The sequence below is a fragment of the Mobula birostris genome, chromosome 9, assembly GCF_030028105.1.
Source record: "Mobula birostris isolate sMobBir1 chromosome 9, sMobBir1.hap1, whole genome shotgun sequence".
Classification (NCBI taxonomy): domain Eukaryota; kingdom Metazoa; phylum Chordata; class Chondrichthyes; order Myliobatiformes; family Myliobatidae; genus Mobula; species Mobula birostris.
In genome coordinates, this window is record NC_092378.1 from 21590354 (window position 1) to 21612102 (window position 21749).

The window sequence follows — 21749 nt, forward strand, 5'->3', positions numbered from 1 at the left end:
AAAAATAAAATTTACCCTCCCATTCATTTTCATATTTTTTTTAGGCATCTGTTACTCTCATGAGACTATGGATTTGCGCCTTGGAAGGTTTCCAGAGCACAGGCCTGGGCAAGGTTGTATGGAAGACCGGCAATTGCCCATGCTGCAAGTCTCCCCTCTCCACGCCATCAATGTTGTCCAAGGGAAGGGCATTAGGATCCATACAGCTTGGCACCGGTGTCATCGCAGAGCAATGTGTGGTTAAGTGCCTTGCTCAAGGACACACACGCTGCCTCAGACAAGGCTCGAACTAGCGACCTTCAGATCACTAGATGAACGCCTTAACCACTTGGCCATGCAAATAAATGTTCATATTTAGATAGCTGTTAAACCTATGTCTTAGCAATATTGCAAATGGTATGCTTTAAGTGAAATGGTTTTTACAAGCGTTTGCAGATTTCTATTTCTGTGTGTAAAGAAGTAATAAAAGAGATGGCATTGTACTAAAATATTACACAGTAAGAACCAACTTTTTTGATAATTCAATTTTTGAAAAAATAGTCCAAGAGAGAGGAGGGACCCACTCTCCTGTTGAAAGACAATTCTCACACCTCAAAGATTCAAAGCACACTTATTGTCAAAACAATGTATAAATTATACACCTTGAAATTTGTCTGCTTACAGGCAGCCACAAAGAAAGAAACCTGAGTGACCCAATTTAAAAAAAAAACTTATTTGATAACTAATGCTGCTACAAATTGGTTCAACATAAATATTTTTCTTCAGTTCAAGTGTCAGTGGCTATAACTGAAAGAATGGTTAATATTGTTTTCTCAACGGCAAAGAATTATGACCTTTATAGGATTTATGTTGTACATTTTCAAAAAGTAGGAAAATTCTTATGAAAGGTTTTTGTGCAACAAGCTTGGTTCATCCTGTACAAAATATGCATAAATTACAGCTGTAAAAATAGCACCTGGATTCTGAAATAGTACTGTACTTGGGAAAACAGCAGCACCAACACACATGCTAGCAGCTGTCTACCTGAGATAACATTGTGACAATATTTAATCAAAGCATGCCCACTGGGTCATCACCTTGCTGAATAACCCTTTGTACTAAGCCGCAAGTAGTCACTTTACGCAAAATGAACAAATGAAAAATCAGGAATTTCAAACCGAAAGAGAAAGAACATTACAACTCACAAAGAAGTAATCTGTTTTATTTCTAAACTCCCACTGACTTATCTACTGTCCACATTCTACAACATCAGCCAGATGTATCACTGCAGATAACTCCCTCCTAAATTATTGGCATTCATTTTTGCAATGGCCTTCCCAGAAAACTTGATCTACTGATAAATTACTTGATTTCTTTCTTAAGGGAAATTTCTTTTTCCTTCGTGTTTTCCTGATGTTCAAAGCTTGGTAAAAATATATAAACAACGATTTTAAATTAACGTATGATTGAAGAGGAGCCCTGTTGACATTTAATAACAAAAGAGTTTCCATCAATAAGGTTACAAAAAAGAGGTAGTTAGAGAAACAAAACCCTCTTTGATGCTTTGCTGAATTGGAAATACAGTTTCAAAACCCTTATCTTTTAGAAGGTGGACCATATCTCATGCTGTGATGTCAGTAATGCAAAACATTAAACTACCCTAGTCTGTGTTGCTTTGAAGACAGCAAAAGAGATCTGAATTTCTCAATTGTCCTACTCCCTCAGACCTCAAGGAAGAGGCAACAAGGCACCCATACCCTTGATTTGTCAACAGGAATCTTGATTCAATATCCTGGTTGTCAGCCCAATCATTTAGCGAACAAGTCAGCTACATCAAGTGCTAAAATACAAAAATATTTTACATTTAAAGTACTATGCAATTATAATTGACAGTAGAGGCAGCTGTTATAGAAATTGTCCAGCAGAAGTCAATTACTAAAACTGTGTTTAGCAACACTTTGCAAATACAATCACTTGAGTTGGTAAACTATGGCAACTAGGAATCAGACAGTTTGTGGAATTAAAGGCCCTGAAGCCTAAATTTTACCAGTCCAAATAGATTTAACACTTTGCAGTATATATAAGGAAACATTAATTTTGGAGGACAAAATCCACTGAAAATAGTTTAATCGTCTGATGAGGATTCAAAGCGCCAGCTAAAAATAACTTGCACACCGAATTAAAATTTTAGAGATATTTATTTCTAAAGTGAATTACCAAGAAATGTGTCCAGCAGTGACAGACCTCAACAAGCATCTGTGGTTTTTTGCTTAATATGACAGCAGTCAATGAAAACTTTCCTCTCTTTTTCCATTGTAGCAGCTTTCTTTGATGGTACACTGTAATAAGCAGGATTTCTTCTGCCCGGGATGCGCTTCCACGCTGCTGAGTACATGCCAGTACTGTAACTAATTGCAGACCACAGGTTTTTCACAATATAACCCATCTCAGAATGGTCCCATATCAGTGGAAGCCAGTTGCCCTCTACTCAGTTCTGGATATCTCTACATTAAAAGTCCCTAAGTTAACCCATTGTTTATTGATGACAACTCTGTCTTCAATACTATAATTCCAAGCAAACTCATCACCAAACTCTAAAGCCCAAAAGTTAACACCTCCCACAGCAACTGGGTCCTCCACTTCCTGACCAACCAAAGGATGGACAGCAACACCTCCACCACGATCATTCTAACAACAGGTACCCCATAAGGTTGCATCCTTGGTCCCCTACTCTACGATACTCTGGCTGCATGGCCGTATTCTGCTGTGACTCCAGCTACAAGTTTGCACTATAGTGGGCTGTATCGCAAATAATGATGAGTCAGAGTAGGAAGGAGATAACGAGCTTAGTAACGTGGTGTTATGATGACAACATTTCCCTTAATGTTTGCAAAACAAAAGGACTGGTGATTAACTTCAGGAAGAGGGGGTTGGAGACAGTGGGGGGGGGAGGGGGGGAGGGCAGTGTTCCTGTTTACATCGTCAATGAAGTTGAAAGCTTCCAGTTCCTAGATAGGCAAAGTAATACATTCTGTGAAACTTGGGCTCGCTTGAGTGAATCGCAGCAAGTCCGGTCTGTGGTCCAGCTATGGAGCCACCCAGAGAATATTCTGTGCCTTATTTTGCTTTCTATGCTTTTTTAAGTCATTATTGAGTCAAATTAATACAGCACAAGAACAGACCCTTTGCCCCAACCCATCCATGCCAACCAAGGTGTCTATCTAAACTAATCCTATTTGCATGCATTAGGCCCATATCACTCAAAACTTTTCCCATCCTCGTAGACATCCAAATGTCTTTTAAATATTGTTACTGTTCTTGCCTCAAGCACTTCCATTGGTAGCTGTTTCCCTATACACACCACCCTGTGTTTGAAATTGTCCATCTTTTAAATCCAGTAATTATCAGCTTTCCTTTCCCGTGCTTGACAAATGTGCGGGAATCTACAGACCACGTTGAAGACTCGTGCAAGGCTAATGCTCAATTAAATAAAGAGCAAAGAAGTAGGGTGAAGAAAATAAATAATTGCTATCATACTGAAGTTGTCTCTGAAATAAAGCAGGGATACACATTCGGAAAATCATAATTTTTAAAATCGATCTATAGGAGTGCAATACATGATCACAATTATACTTAGCCGCAAAAGTTTGGAAAATGTTATGTACCACAGTAGGAGATAGACAATCAGAAATATTTCCAGCTATTGAATAGCACTAAAGCTATTAATAGATTTCCCAAGTAAAATAGCAGTATGAGGCTAATACAGGTAAAACGGTTGAGAGACAGAAATTCTTTTCTTCTTAAACTGGAACATGTATTTAAGGCAGCTTTCTTGTAAACTGAGGTCAAATTTATTTTGGAATGTCATGAATTAAATCTCAGTTAGCAGCCTAATGAAATAAATGGAAAAACATACTCAGAATCTAAATTTTTTCCATAAAGTAATACGATTGAACTGTGCATACCGCTCTCAAGGGATCATTCAACTCTACTTTGGCATGCTTTCTATTCACTCTATTAAGACAAATGTTCCATCATTGATCATGCTAAATAAATTTATATTCTCAATATCTGATCACATGCCAACTTTATAGAGGCTTCATTAGAAAAGTAACATATGCTTTAAAAAAATTAACTTTATTTGATCATTTCAAAATAGTCAAAAAGACAAAAAATCCTAACAAAATTGTGTACTTAATCACACAAGTCAAATAAGGTAAATTTATGAGCAGGAGACTGCTACATTTATGCATTTTAGTAAAAAAAAATTAAACAATTTAGCAGTTCCAAAGAAAACCCTAAATGTGTTACATTTCCCTTGAAAAGCTACTATAGCGTATGCAGAAAATTGTTTATGAATATATTCAATAAAACACTTAGTGATAGTAACCTGCAAAAGTTCAAAGTAATTTTATTATCAAAGTACATAATGTCACCATACACTACCCTGAGATTCTTACGGACATTCACAATAAACAAAGGAATCAATGTAAAACAGCACACGGCAGAGACAGATAAACAACCAATGTGCAGAATTCAACCAACTGCAAATGCAAAATGAAAAAAAGCAATAATTATTGAGAACATGCGTTGTAGTGTCCTTAAAAGTGTGTCCATAGGCTGTGGAAGTAGTTCTGTGTTGAGATGAGTGAAATTATCCATGCTTGTTCAGGAGCCCGATGGCTGAAGGATAATAACCATTCCTGGATCTGGTAGTGTGGGATCCAAGGCTCCTCCTTCCCAATGGCAACGGTGAGAAGAGAACACGGCCTGGATGGTTGGGGTCCGTGATATGGATACTGCTTTCACGTGATAGCACTCCTTGTAAATATGTCTGATGGTGGGGAGTGTTTTACCTGTAATGGACTGGTCGTATCCACTACTTTTTAAAGGATTTAAGGATACCATACTAGGCTATGATGCAACCAGTCAGTATACTCTTCACCGTTCATCTATAGAAGTTTATAAAGGTTTAAGATGACATACCATATAACCATATAACAATTACAGCACAGAAACAGGCCATCTCGGCCCTTCTAGTCCGTGCCGAACTCTTACTCTCACCTAGTCCCACTGACCTGCACTCAGCCCATAAACCTCCATTCCTTTCCTGTCCACATAGCTATCAGATTTGTACAGACTTCTAAGTAGAGAAGCTGCCGTGCCTTCTTTGTAACAGCACTTACATTCTGGACCCTGGACAGATTCTCTGAAACACTAATGCCAAGGAATTTAAAGTTGGCGACTTTATCCACCTCTGATCCCCTGATGAGGACTGGCCCACAACAGTGGTGTCGACAACAAACTCAGATACGGCATTGGAGCTGTACTTGGCCTCAGAGTTATAACTACAAACCAAGTAGTGCAGGAGGCCTTGTGATGCACCTGTATGGATAGAGATTGTGGAGGAAATGTTGTTGCCATTCCAAACTGACTGGGTTCTGGAATTGGGGAAATCAAGGATCCAGCTGCACAAGGATCAGGTCTAGGTCTTGGAGCTTAATTAGCTTTGAGGGAATGATAGTATTGAATGCAGAGCTGTAGTCAATGAGGAGCATCCTTATGATCTTCAGATATTCCAGGGTTGAGAGGAGAGCCAATGAAATGGCATCTGCTGATGGCCTGTTATGACAGTGAGCAAATTGGAACAGATCCAAGCCTCTCCTCAGGCACAAGTTGATAAGCTTCACCACCAATCTCTCAGAGCATTTCATCACAGTGGATGCAAGTGCTACTGGACAATAGTCACTGAGGTAGGTTACCAAGTTCTCCTTGGGCACTGGCATAACTGAAGCCTGCTTGAAGCAGGTAAATACCTCACACTGTTGAAACGAGAGGTTAAAGACATCAGTGGTATCAACAGTGTGTGATCAGTTTATCAGCAATGTGATGATTTTTACCTCATGGTTCAAACTTCAATTTTTCTGTAAAATTTTCTAAGTTAACAGGTTATTTCTGGAATACACCTTCCTTTCCTGCTAGTTCTCACAACAAATTCAGCAACAGGCACTGTCATGCATGTGGAACAAACCCCTTTATCTTTTAACATGGACCGCTATACAGTATTCCAAAATTTTTGTTCTTTTTCATAATCATATTGAAAGAGCAGCTTTTTCCATTTGAAAGTATGTATACTGATTGAAATGAATAAAATTTTCCTCATCTGAAGAATCCGCCAAAAGTGACAAATTGTACACATTGTTGGCTCAAAAATATCGCTTACATTTTCACGGACTGTTATAAATCTGAGCCCATTTTTCTTGCCAAGGTTTGACATCACAATGTGATTCTTAACAGTGAGGAGATAAATTCATCAGTCAATATAGAAATGTAATTGTCATGTGTATAATTTCTAATAAGAAATCTTTAATAAACATTCTATCAATGAGAAGGTCTAATTTGTGCTAAAAAATTGCTTTTAAATATAATTAATTGACAGTACAAATTAATTTGCAGAATGATCAACAAGTTCAGAATTACAGGTACTTAACAAGTATGTAACCTTGTTGCCTTGATTTTGCACTTGCTTGTTCACAAAATACAGCAGTAGAGAAAAAATATGACAGTAGATAGAGAAAGAACCTTGCCAGATAAAAAATAAAGCACATACCATACAACATGCACAAGAGAGCTTAAATAAATTACAGAGAAGTCAGAAATAAAAGCTTGTATGATTTCTATACATTTGTACCCAAGGACATTGCACTCAAGAACCAATCTCTCCTTCATCAAGGACATCTTCAAGAGATGTTTATGGAAAATGGTGGCATCCATCATTAAGGACTCTCACCACCTGGGAAAGGAGTTCTTCTCATTACTACCATTGGTAAGCAAGTAGCCTGAAGACACACGCAACATTTTAAGAACAACTTCTTCCTCTCCGTTTTCAGATTTCTTTACGGTCAATGAAGCCATGAATACTAACTTATTCTTCCCCTTTTTTCATTATTTATTTATTTTTGTAACTTTATGTCTTGCACTACAGTGCTGCCACAAAACAACAAACCTCATGAAGCACGTTGGTGATAATAGACCCAATTTGCCATGATGGCACTAAGGGTATGAAGACTGCCCCGGCTGCACAGCTCTGTGCCTGCTCATATGATGAACTGATAAGCAAGACTTTAGGCCGATGCTGGGCTGCCCTGGGGTTCGGATCTGAGGACTCAATTTTGCCTCAGAATGTTGTTTACTCACTTCAATTGTCTGGATGATTTGTGTTTCCCCCCTTTCTCTTGCACATCAGTCTTCTATTTTTATTTTTTTCTTTAACTGGGTTCTTTCATGTTTCTTGCTTTGTGGCTACCTGTAAGCAAACAAATCTCGAGTTCGTATAATTTATACATTCTTTGATAATAAATGTACTCAGAATCTTTGATCCTGACACTGATTGAGGATAAAGGAGTCCTCTGTACTCAACGTCCTCCTTTAGTTTGATCGAGTAATTTGCAATGAGAAACAGCAACTGGAGGTTTAAATTTCAGTTTATGTCAAGCAGGGGTCCACTTACCCCTTGCTTCATTGTATTGGTCCCTGGTTTAAAAAAAAGGCTAGGAATCTCTGGATTAGGGAAAGGGGAAGAAGGTAAATGAAAATGAATTGAATAAGTAAAGAGTATGCCAGAGCAGAAGGCTAGGGTTGTAGTATGGTCTGATATGACAAAGAACGCAGCTACAAAAGGCTACAAATCATATTTGACCTTCAACACCAAATTCTGCCTGAAAACGAAACTGGATGATTGGATGGAAAGCCCAGAAAGATAAAGGAAGCAAAAAAAAAGCAAAAGTCAAAACAAGCCAGGTAATATCACCCACACAAATACATCCAAGACAGACGACTGACATATCATTAGATATTTGTAACACCATGAGATTGGATGCAATTTCTGAAATAATTCAATTTTCTCACCTAAGCCAGGTTCTCATTTTCAATTTCTCCTTACTGATATCCTTCTCTGAAGAATTTACATCATTATATAGCATTTCCCAGGATCAGAACAATGGTGTTCAAAAAGTACTCATTACATACGTAAAGCAGGACAGAAACTGGATGCTTTTAATCATGCTTGTGAATCATAAAGGTGGTCACAAAGTATTATTTGATGTGCAGAATATTTCAAAATTCTTTACTAGCAGATCATAAGGGCTGATCTATCTAATGGTGTTTTTTAACAGAGCAGGATTAATCTTTTCGAAGGGTGAGGATTGGCAATAACCCAATCCAACCAATGAGTAGGTAAATAAAAGATGCAGATTTGACTTGACCACATACCATTAGCCCCAACTTGAACTTCCAAGAAAAAACAATACTTGACAATATGCATTTAACATTTATTTACTTAGAATTGTTTCCATCATGTCAAAAATCCAAAATGCTCATTTATGTGTAAAGGATAAAGTTTCAGCAAGATGCACTAGAGCTACATTAGGCTGGAGAAATTGGTTTAAACAAGTGTTTAGGTGAGGAATGAGCACTATGCAACAAAGGCTTCAATTTAATTCCTGGTAATTTAAAATAATATATGATGGGATGCGGGTGCTACCTTGACAGTTCATTACTTATTTTGAAAAGCCTATTTTGAAGAGCATCAACCATGTATATTGCTCTTCAGTTTAGCATCATTTGGCATCTAGTAAATGAGAAGTCTGCTGAGCTGAAAGTTCTCAATAATCTCTCCAGATGAAGGTTGTCAGTAATCCCCCTTCCCTTCCTGAGGCAGCAGAGTGAGTAATCCTGTAGAACAGTACAGAATTATAGAAGCAGTGGAGGCTACCTCAGTAAATATATTTAAGACAAGGTTGGATAGATTCTTGCTTTGTAGGGAAATTAAGGGTTATGGGGAGATGAGTCCATGACCAGATGGACCCGCTGGAATTTAGAAGATTGAGGGGGGATCTTATTGAAACATATAAAATCCTAAAGGGATTGGACAGGCTAGATGTAGGAAGATTTTTCCCGATGTTGGGGAAGTCCAGAATGAGGGGTCACAGTTTAAGAATAAAGGGGAAGCCTTTTAGGACCGAGATGAGGAAAAACTTCTTCACACAGAGAGTGGTGAATCTGTGGAATTCTCTGCCACAGGAAACAGTTGAGGCCAGTTCATTGGCTATATTTAAGAGGGAGTTAGATATGGCCCTTGTGGCTAAAGGGATCAGGGGGTATGGAGAGAAGGCAGGTACAGGGTTCTAAGTTGGATGATCAGCCATGATCATACTGAATGGCGGTGCAGGCTTGAAGGGCCGAATGGCCTACTCCTGCACCTATTTTCTATGTTTCTATAATCTTATTCAATGGCGGAGATCAGATGGCCTACTCCTGCTCCTATTTCTTATGTTCAACAGGGGGTGTCATTCCACTTGGACTCCCAGACCCCGGCTCAGAGACTAGTTCACAGGAAAATACAAAGATCCCCAGTGTGAGCCTTACTCAGCACCAGCAACAAGGTTAGAGACAGAATGGTCTTAAAAACAGCTCACGAGAGGGAGAACTTGTATTATGTGTCTAAAACAGAGGAGAGAGATGGAGAGCAGGCAACCAACGTAGGCGAGATCGAGATGAATAGTTACATTCCACACAACTGCTGCCCAGTTGAAAACAAAATAAATAATTATCAAGCTCCAAAATCATGCTTTCTACTTACAAAACACCAAAACCATATAATTAATCATACAGCCAGTGGGCAGCAAAGGAGGCCCCACAACAATGCAGTCTTTATTGACAGCACTGGCGGTTTCAACAGAAACTTTAAAAGGCTTGAAGAATCTGATCTGCCGAAATAGTTACATGAAGCGATGGGAGTACAATGTTTCAGTCCTCAGTCAACTTGGCTCCATAGACAGGCAACTGCTGACATCTCAGGATAACAGGTGCTGTCTACAACAAAATTTGCTGATGCCAGAGGTCCCAAATCTAATGCAGCAGGGTATTTAAAATCCAGAATTGTTGGAATTTGCCAGAATAAACATCTTAAATGCCATCAGTGGTGAGCCTTAATTATGGCCATTGGAGAACAATCTCATAAGAATTAGGAGTACATAACCAAAAAGAGAAATTAGGTGCCAAGTGTTTCCACAAGAGTAACTCAGTTGTGTAAGTATTTGTTAAACATGACAAAAGTCCTTTAGAATAGATACGTGCATGTGCCATTCCAGCTGTTGCACTGGAATGTAGCAGTAACAGGCATCAAGTGTACAGCTCAAAGGTATTGCACCAAGTGCCAGATCTGGGTCAGAGGGAATGATATACACTAGCAAGAGGGTGAATATGGAAGGAGAATCTCTGCTCAATTGTTTTCTACCTTAAAACCTCTGGCATAACTGCTATGAAAAGTTATACAACATTTTCAATCCCAAATTCAAGTTTATTGTCATCCGACTCTACATATATACAACCAAACAAAACAACACTTCTCTGGACCACAGTGCACCCAGAATACATACATCACACACAACACGCAAAAAAAATTACCACAAATAAGTTAATATAATTCAAAATGCATGTGAGCTCTCATGTGACTCTCCTATGTAATATGATAATCAGCAAGCAACTTTCAATTGTAATGATAACTCACTGAAATGCCCACCTGAATAATTCAGAAGCAGACCGCAGATGGCCCTTGATATTGGGCGACCTCACCCGTGCCCACAATCCTGAGATGAATCAGAGATTACTTGATAACAAGATGAGCCTTGTCCTCCAGTCATAAGGCTTCTGCCCAGTAAACTGAATGTAATACAACATTGGAATTTAGTATTGGCACAGAGCAAAGAATGTCTTTTGCTATCAAACTTGGCACTGAATATGCCCTTACAAAGTTTATGAAATGGTCATCAGTACATTTCCAAGGCAGAAATTGTTTTTCCTGAGCTGGGCATCAAGATAGTAACCAGTCACTTAGACTGAATGTTGATCAATAAACAAAGGAAAGGATTTCCTATTGAGAATCAATTACATGAGTAGTTCAGCCATTAGAAAACAATGGACCCCAACCAAACTCCAGGAACCCAGCAATGCTCATTTGTGCGTAAGGCCAGTGATGTTGTGGGGATGGAACTGGACTCTCTCACGGTGTTGTTTGAAAAGAGGATGCTGTCTAAGTTGCATGCCATCTTGGTCAATGTCTCCCATCCACTACATAATGTACTGGGTGCGCACAGGAGTACATTCAGCCAGAGACTCATTCCACCGAGATGCAACACAGAACGTCATAGGAGGTCATTCCTGCCTGTGGCCATCAAACTTTACAGCTCCTCCCTTGAGCCAATAGGCTGGTCCTGGACTTATTTCATAATTTACTGGCATAATTTACATATTACTATTTAACTATTTATGGTTCTATTACTATTTATTATTTATAGTGCAACTGTAACGAAAACCAATTTCCCCCGGGATCAAAAAAGTATGACTATGACTATGTGGTAACGGCAGGGGTAAGAAAATGAACATTACCCTGTAATGAATACTGGGTTCCTGCATGCAACTAATTGGTGTTATAACATTACTAAAATCAGTTTGCAGGAAATTATATCCACAACGACCTTCACTATCACAGATACCACACTGTAGAAAATCCAATGAAGGACTCCAATTCTATCTCCACCAGGTGGTAAAACGAAGGCACGATACACATGGTCAGCTACAAGGTTGTTTGAGCACAGTTATGACTCGTAAGCATTGTAACGCCTTCTTCCAATCCAAGCTGCTTTTGCAACTGCTCCTTCTAATCAATTAGACCTATGGCAAACTACTTTAGAATCAGAAAACGTAGTGACTTCTTGCACTTTAATGAAGGAAGATTAATTCTGCACGAGAATTTTCTCCTCCTCTCTAGAGTTGATTTCAAATTTAGACCATCTTGTTATTTAATGAGCAGTATCTAATCATTTCAAACTTTTCTGCTTAGGGATTGGATTACAAAAATCATTTTGAACATCTTCTAAAGCACAAATCATGCAGGAGAAAAATACAGCTCACATTTTGGTACATTTACTCCCATTATTTAAGTACCAAACATCAGGAAGTTAGTCCAAACACTTCCCATCATGATTCACCATAAAAGAGCTGTCATTTCCTTATATATTGTTTATGTGATGACTCAGTGTGGAGCACATTAACACACTTCAATCGAAATGGCAGGAACTAGGATTCTCCTCTAACAGTCAATTAAAGCGTGCGTCTGTCTGAATGTAGGAAATTAGCACAAACTTAAAAGTTGCAGTGGGATCAGACTGCTAATACACACACACACACAGAGCATTATGTATCTTTCAAAGACATCCATTTCAGTTATTTCAAGGTCTTAAAAATTTTCATTACCTGCTACCTTGAAAACAGAGTAAAGCATGAATGCATTAGGTTGCACTTACCTCTATGACCCAACTTTGCCACTGCTTGTGGTTGCTTGGGCTGGTGTCAAAGAAGGGATTTCAGATAAAGACTTGTGCTCTGTTCCTATTCTCTCCCCTTCTCGGCGATCCGTGGCTCCAACGGCAAAAGCTCTTTCGACCAGACTACTTCCCATGAGCCACCAGATGAATGATAGCTCACCTGCCTAACTGTGATTAGGTGCTAATGTTACTTGAAAAGACAAATAAGCATAAGTAATGCAAGGCTATTCCAGTTATTTCCCCCTGACCATATGATCACTAATTTGTTTCACTGCGGAAGTACCTCACATTATTAGGACTTCAAAAATGGATGTAATCCAAATTTCTAGATATTTAGGACAAATTTAAAATCCAATGCCTGTCTTAGTCTGATGAATAGAGCCCCCATTATAGATGACTATACCACATGTAGAATCATACTCTGTTGTCAATTTGAAATATTTCTCTGACCCACTGTGTTTGGGCATCCTGAGTTCATTTGCCAAACTGGATACCATTGTAAATGCTGCAGAAATCTTTTACTATATCAATTCCAAAAGCTAGTTCAAAGTATTTGTGTAAATCAGCTGAGAGAAGGCAACTTAATATGCACTAATATTTTTGCAAACTTTATAATACCATTGATTAAATTGGTGAAAACAAATCACTCTGAAGTGGAGTGCGTTTCTCTCAACCTTCACCCAAGTTCTCCCTTCCAATTCAAGTAGTTCTATTAGGATGAAGTTTCTTCTGAATTCACAGACCTAAGAGAACTAGTCCAACTTCCCATGAGAAAAAGTTTTGGAAATAATGACCATGTAGAAGCTTACTACTTTAAAGTAAATTCCTGAAAATGATTTGCTTTCTGATATTTTTGATTTCTATGCAATATGCAAGTGTACTGTTACTGAAGTGAATCTTCACCTAATTATACATTAAAATATGGAATCCAAATAATTGGTTGCTCATTTAACCGCCAAACTAAGCTTCAAGTTCAAGGTGATAAGAAGTCAGACGTCATGGACAAATGCCAACATACTTCGACTGAAGTCTTTAGTCAAGCTCCAAATCTGAATTGCACCATAATTATAAAGAATCATTTGTAATTTTCTCCCATAAGGCAACAACTTAAGATAGCAAAATATCTTTTCTAACAAGGCCATCTTGAACAAGGGTTCTTTCACATGTACACAATGTCCTTAGAAGAGATTCCTGAATAGATGAGAACAATCAGAAACAAATTTATTTATTTAGAAATTGGGGGAGGTGTGGAGAATGGGGAATGGGCTCTTCTGGGCAGGGCATTTGAAACACATGTTGTCATGGGGAGAATGTATAAACTCCTTACAGTCAGTGACAGAACTGAACTCCGAACTTGGATGTTCTCTGATGCAATAGTATTGCACTAATCACTGCATATTGCCACATGGTTCCCATCCTCTTTTCCATCATAAATATAAAGTCTTACAGGTTATTATCATTATGAGTGAGAACAAAATTCAACAGATTAACTGGATTATGCAATCATACATTTCAAAGAAAACATAGTCAAAGTTTTAACTAAGTCTAATTGTTTTTATTTTAAAATTTGTCTTGGTTGGTTTTAGTACATGGCCTGGACCAATGCTGCAGTCTGTTAAAAACATAAGATAAGCTATAAAAAATATATGGTCAGCCTTTGCTTCTCTCAGAAAGAGAAGCTACGTACAAATTAAGACAAATTATTTCCCCCCATTAACCTGCATTGCTTTTCAACTTTATTTGACTTATTGCTATTCTACTCAATAAGTTTCCAGAAAAAAATAAGTAAAGATCTTAAATTAATGAAATACATGAGTGTATTCAAAACCCCTCCTAATTCCCCATGCAGGTATGCTTAAGAGGATTTATAATTTATAACAATTCATTCAAGAAAATAAGCAGAGATGAAGACTTGTTACAATTGTTCCTGTTTGTTGGACACAACAAAAAGGAAACTTTTACAAAACTTGTTTATAAAGTCAAGGCACTAAACACAAAGATTATACACTTTGTTTATATTAATGTCCTCCAAGTTTGTCGCAGGATTAGGAGGCTTGTGTGACTCAAAGACCTGGAGAGCTGTGCAGGCTGGAGTCGGAGCCTTGTGCTTTGGCTCTTGATAGGGTTACCCATGCCAAACAGGTCGTAGGGTAAAGGCCAGACAAAGAGTGATCCACTGGCCCTTCAGTTAAAAAAAAAGTTATGAAACAGCAATGAAGAATCCTTGTATATCTGTGTATGACTGTATGGACAGACAGAGATAGAGGACCTTCATTGTTGCCCTAAACACCAGTGGCATAACAGATAGCAAGTTCTATTAATGTGCATATCATTAATAATTTAGTAGAAACAGCAACCAAACCCCTTCCTCTAATTTGAATTTAAAAAAGACGAAAATAATCAAGACAGAGAACTACAAACCCAGATTATAAACTTTAAGTGTATAATCCAATTAGTCAAAACACATTTAATAACAATACACAACATTAATACATAAAAGTCTGTGCAGATTTTTTTTGAAACTGTACATAATCTAATCATAGACAAAATATTCCCTAACAACTTTTTTACCTAATAAAGCAACATTTGCAAGCTTTAATGAAGTTTTTCCTGCACATTTAACAAATAAACATGCCAGATCATTGCCCATAATAGTTCAGAGATGATTTTCATTTCCACAGTAATTGTTTTTAATACCAATGTAAAAGCTTATATGTATCTGGTCTGTTGAGAATAATCACATGGGTACATCATGTCCATAAGGAAGCATTATCTCGATTTTTGAAAAGCAAAGATTTAAAAAAAAATGTTAAGTCAGATGATCATGAAGGAAAGCATATCCCACAGCATTCCATACAGATTTCCAAGCAGTCTGAGGACTCACAGCAGGCATCCATCATGCCACAGTCCATATCACATGGGCAGTTGCAGTCATCCCCAAAGTCATCTGGTCCACAACAGCAGCAAGTGTTTTCAGACGTGCATATACCACAGGTAGCTTGTCCCAGAATAATGTTGCAAAAGGTGACAAATTCACAGAATAGGCAGGCGAGAATGCAATGCACACAACCATCTTCAAGTGTAGGTCATCACCCATCCAACCGATTATAAAATGGGAAAGAAAAAGGAAGGAAAAGCCACATTAAATCAAATTATAATGACATAACTATCTTTTATTCCATAACAAATTTCTTTTTCTCAACCATTAACATTTAACAGAAATAGTCAAGAAACTCACTATTCTATTGCAATATGCCTTATAACATTGCCCCACCCCTATACCCATCCCACAAAAACATTGACACAAAATCCCACCTCGGCAATAGAGACTGAAGCACGATTTTTTGTTTCTTTTTTTAAAATAAGTATGTCATTAGTTAGAAGTGTTAAAAATTAAAAAGAGATCAAGACAGTCAAGATTTAAAACACTTCTGATTACTACTTGCAATAACCCTAAATATTCAAAATTTTTAACACTCCCAAAATGTATTACATCAATTTACAAGTTTGACTCAATCAATACATGCAATGGAGTTCTTTAGAATCTTATTTAGCCAGACACACTGAAAAAAATGGTTTAAGTGTTTGCTATAGGTCATCACCAAAACTCTTAAATAGAAGCAGATGAGAAAACAGCTCTGTTGAAGGATAAAATCATGCAGATGAAGGGAGTACTCAACAGGACAGGTACCATCTATGATCACAGAAGTAGTTAATATTTCTTAACAGCAGACCTTCATTTGACACATCACTGATCCGGAACATTAATTCTTTTTTTACCCTCCACAGATGCTAACTGATCTGCTACTTCAAGGATTCTGCACATCTGTTTCTTGCTATACTGAAGACCGCACATAAAAAGATTACTTAATGCCCTCTAAACTTCATTCCAACAGACACTTTATTAAACTTCACCCCAGCAACACATGATAAACATTTTAGAATTCTGTTAAACTGCTGTTGGTCTTTAACCTCATACCTACCACAAAAGCCCAATAGTAGCTTAGCATACGAGACTGGGTTCAGTTTACATAGGAACCAATCACACACTGTACAATTATCTCAGGGATCTGAGTTCAGTTTGAACATGGATAGTAATTGTGAATACCCTATCTAATCCTCTACACCATCTACTTCCTTGATCATTTACACCTGACATTTTAATTTTGCTTTTCTTTTATGCAACCAGAAATTTAACACAAGATTTGTGCAAACTTGCTAAATAAAAACAGAAACCTGGTTTATCCAAGTTAAAAGTAGTTTTCATAGCGAATCAATCTGAAGATGAATGGTGTTTGAGCATACAAGTTGAATGATGCAAACACTTCAAATTTGAACTATATATTTCAGCATCTATTTCAGTGGTTTTCACCTCAACAGTTAGCTTAAAATTGAACAAGACATTAACATATACAACACAAACCTTGGTCCTGGTCATTTCAGCTAGCTATGCTGGCAGAGTTCAGAACACTCTAAACAAATTTCCAGACATTCAGTTGTCTCACAGCAAGAATCAAAGAGTGTAAAGTCGAAGTCACAGGCACAGTTGAGATCCTCAGCAGGGGTCTCCTGAAGGCTGATGCAGCAACAGCCACTGAAAACACAGCAGGAATCAGAGAAACCATGCTGACAGAAGGAGCAAACTTCAAGCAGCCCAAGGGTGAGCTCGGTGCAGTGACAGAAAAGACAGGCCAGAACCAAAGAAGCACAGCAGTCTAATGCAGAGAGAAAGATTTGAACAAAGTCAATAAAGTAAATGCAGCTTCACTGAAAAAAGCAGATTTATTTAAAATTTTCTGTATGCATACTTCCAGCTACCTTTACATTGTATGTCTTTGAGTTCCCGTATCTTACAGAACACATAGCATTACAGCTTAAATATTCACTTACTATTACAAATGAAAAAATATTGTGGAGGATGAAAAATGCTAGAAATACTCTGCAGGTTAGGCAGTACCTGTGGATAGAGAAATGGAATTAATGCTTTAAGTCATTGACTTGAAATGTTAATGGATTCCTCCCTTTACAGGTGCCCGGCCTGCAGAGAATGAAATACATTATGCTTTTAATTAAAATATTTGATTCTTTCTTCATGCAGGATAGAGAAAGGAGTAAATTGAAAAGAAGAAAGAAAAGAACAAGAGAAGAGAATAAATAATGTCCTTCCTTTGAACAAACAAGTTTTAGGTTCAACGATTATGATGAACAGCTGAATGGCACCATCTACATTTAACTGGAGTTTCAACTAAAAGGTGGCAAATCCTAATTATGCTTTTACACCCATCAACTGGGCCACTAGATTAAACACTGTGGGAGAACACCAAATTTAAGGAGCCCAGTAAGGAGAGGAGCAAAGCTTCTAACCACACATTACTGCCCTCTTCACAAGAAAAACATGTCAGCAAAAACTTCATTGTAGAATTTAATAGGAACAGAAATAACAATCAAAAAGATTTCAGGTGCTTTTTGCTCACTAAAAGTTGAAAATTTCCACTGTTGAAGAAATGAATAGTCTGGATTATGTAACCAGTAAAGAAGCAAAGGCTACCAATAACCAAGTTTCCCACAGCACCTGATCAGCTCAGACACCAATGAGAAAATAAAAAAGTGCAATAATTAACTTTGTGCAAGGGAGGGGTTGGAGATTTGGGGTTTGATGTTCTAGCTGCTGTTTTCTCCCTTGTGAGTGATCTGTTAGTTTTTGTGTGGGGGAGGGGGTGGGGGCTTGGGGCTTGCAAGTCTTGCTTCCTTTTCTTTTTCATGCGGGGGGAATGGGGTTAATGTCTTGGTTCTCAACAACTCCCATGGTTTTTCTGTATTTCATGGCTATCTGAAGAAGACGAATATCAAAATTGTATTGTACATATGTACTTTGACAATAAAATGAACCTTTAAACTTTAACTTAAAACATTTCACAGAGCACAATATTAAGATTGTAATATACAGATGGCAGATCAAACTTTTAAAAATCCATTGTATTATATTTTTGTTTATCTAACGTAATTAAAACCTACACATATAAACTCAGATTTAAGGAACAAAAATGGTGTAATATTTATTGTGGCTTACCATGGCAATAATAGCTGATGCAAAAAGTTAATTTTCCAGAGTATTTTACAGCAATAATATGTACTTCAAGTTCTCACCGTGACAATTTTTCTCAATTACGTTAGAGAAGATTGCAAAAAAAACATACTTCAAGAACAGTAGGGAATTATTGATTCCAACCTCAAGATTTTGGCATCAACTCTTCCCGTACTGTCAGGTTGGTGGTACAATGACACCAGTAAATTGGTTTTACAAGTACATAATCTAGATCAATATTTCACTGTCCCAAAATTGTGCAGATTATGCATATTAAGTAAATGTAAATGTAGGGGGTTTGAAAGCAATACAATAAATTAATTGTAACTAACTGAAAAGGAAACCCATAGGTAAAATACTGAATTGTAGGTCATATTATATTCCAATGACTTCAGTGATAGTAAAGTAAGCAAAGTGAATACCCACCAATACACTAGATCCTGGCAGTCTCCTGACAGGCAAGGTAAAAATCACTTATGCAGATCTGCAATATTGAGTGGCCAATAACCATCCCATCTTGATCTGAAGTTATCTGTGCAGAAATACATCCCCTCAGACCATTAAACATAGGAGCAGAATTAGGCCATTCCATCCATCAAGTCTGCTCCACCATTCCATCATGGCCAATTTATTATCCCTCTCAACCCCGTTCTCCTGCCTTCTCCCCATAACCTTTGATGCCATGACTAATCAAGAACCTATCAACCTCCACTTTGAATATACTCAATGACTTGGCTTCCATGACCATCTGGAGCAATGAATTCCACAGATTCACCACCCTTGGGCTAAAAAAATTCCTTCTCAACTCTGTTCTAAGTGGATATCACTCAATTCAGAGGCTGTGCCCTCTGGTCCTAGACTCGCCCACTACAGGAAACATCCTCTCCACCCTTACAGGATGCTTGCTCTTGTAACTGTCACAAACAGTTGGCCATACTTACTGTAGCAAAGTATTTTCTCAATGATGCTACTGATATAGCACATCTCATTTCTGAAGACCCCCTGTAGCACCCAACATTTCACTTTTAATTTATTACTCAAAGCAAGCAAAAATTCAAATTCACTGACTCGCCAATGGTAGTCATTATGACAACTGTCATTCACTGCTGTAACAGCATACACGAACAATAACTGCAAATGCCGACTTTTCTATGGCTGACATCTGAATATTGGTCAAACAATGGGACTTACAAAGCACAGGAATATAGAAACGTGGGGGAGGGGGCAGCGGGGAAAAAAGCAAGGTTGCCAGACAGTATATTTCATTCGATTTGAAGTGGGCAAAATTCTGCAGTAATGTTAAACACTGCATCAGCAAGGACCTGAAATCCACCACAGTACAAAGCAGCGATGAATGCAGTTTCTAGTAACTTTTTCCTTTCATATATAAATCATTATGGCAGAAAAGGTTTCACAAAACAAAAAGCATAAAATCTCTGAATATTTATATTCTATTGATGGAATATTTGTAATTATTTTACAAATTCATACAAATTTACTTATTTTTTTTACCTCAAAACATTGCAGCATTAAGTCAACAAATGTCCATAATCAACGATTTGGTTCTTTAAGAAAAAAAATCAGTCATTAATATTCTATTTCAAGGAGTCCTCAGCTCACTTCCTTTATGTCTTGTACATCCTGTTTGGATTTCCTGAAAAATTAGTTGCTCCCTAAAGCCTATTAATTATCGTTAATATAACTGACTGTTAGGCCCCGAAGGCAGAAGCAGTAATTGACTCATCAATTTATCTCCACTTTCAGGTATTATCCAAGTTCATGACATCGATTAAAACACTATAATGTACTTTCTAGCTTCACTAAACCTGAAGTGATTCAAGAAAAAAAAACAAAAAAAAACACACCAAGGACAAGAGTTAACTGGTATTTCATTGGTTAAATATGAATTCAGGAATTACTCGCATACTCCATTATTAAATGCAAATAAGGCACTGGTAAAATAAACTACTAGGTTTGGTTTAACCGAAAGAGAAATTTGCACATATGAATAAATCACATTTTTATTCAATGCAGATCAGAAACTGAACAGACTATTCTCCGTTTAAATGCAAATTAGAAAAGGAGCTAACTAAGCATTTGATTAATCCATATATTTTAAACCTAGGGAAGGGATAACGTTCAGAGATTTTTATATTTAAGCAACATAAATATGAACCCTAGAAGAGATCAAAATAAAAAAAATGGAATACTTAGTTATTCCTCAAAAATATGCACAGTACTATCTGAGTTATAGCACCATTGAGTGTCATTTGATGATCAGCACACAGTTAAGCAAGACTTTCTTCTCTTAAAGACTAAGAGTGCATTTGTATAACACATGCTTCTGCTTTTCATCATGTAGAATCTGGACCAGAATATCTACTTGAAAGATGAATTTTGATATTTTTTAAACTATAGGAAGTGGTTTCACAGCCAAGTTCAATATTTAATACCTATCCTCAATTTCCCTTCAAAAGATGGAACTCAGTCACCATCCAATCTGCTTTATTCTAGGTATGAAGTTTAACACTTTTAAAAGTGCATCATTGGCTCATTATCCTCATAGGGTTTTTAAGCGTCTGGTACGACACGCTTAAAAACCCTATGAGGATAATGAACCAATGATGCACTTTCAAATCAGGATGTATGTGCTTTTTTTTTTTAAAAAGTGTGTCCATCGTCCTTGACCTGGTGGTAAATTAGATCCAGATCAAGATCAAGCGTAGAAACTTTGGCAAGCTCCTCCATTTTGCAGATGGTACAGACTGCAACTATGAAGAACCATTGGTGGATAGAATGCTAATTATGCAAGCTGTTTTGGCCTTGATTAGTGGTTAGAATTCTAATTATGTAAGCTGTTTTCACCTTGATTATACCAAACAACCCAAGCACTACCCTCTTCTAGACAACCAAAAGGAAAGTTCTATCAAATTTCTTACTCATGCCTTCAAGTTATGGGAAGGCTTTAGACAGATAGCCACCACAGAACAACTATAAGTAATAAAACTACAAAGCCCATATGTATATACATATAGTTTGCTTCAGTACCTCTTACTATATTTCTGCTTGATATTAATAACTGAATACAGGGCAATGTTTCTGCTGCTCCATTCTAGAAATATTGGATTGTAAAAAAACCTCAATTTACATTTGTTCAAAATGTCTAAAATCTTTCATTTTGAACAATTCTGGTTGAGACGTAGTAGTTTTAGCATTGGTAACAAAACTCAGTCAGAATCATTGAAATAAAGTACAGAAGCAGGCCTTTCAGCCGAGTCCTTGCTGACCATCAAGTAACA

General features: G+C 37.4%; 1 protein-coding gene across 1 annotated transcript in view; it reads right to left on the bottom strand.

The window, feature by feature from the left end:
* Window positions 1-13744: 13744 nt before the first annotated feature.
* The window catches only part of mdfic (MyoD family inhibitor domain containing), a 52734-nt gene continuing 44729 nt past the window's right edge, over window positions 13745-21749 (bottom strand). Inside the window, exon 5 of the mRNA XM_072269364.1 lies at window positions 13745-15438. Within this exon, the coding sequence (XP_072125465.1) occupies window positions 15188-15438 (251 nt within the window). The 3' untranslated portion in view covers window positions 13745-15187. The remainder of the gene's footprint in view (window positions 15439-21749) is intronic.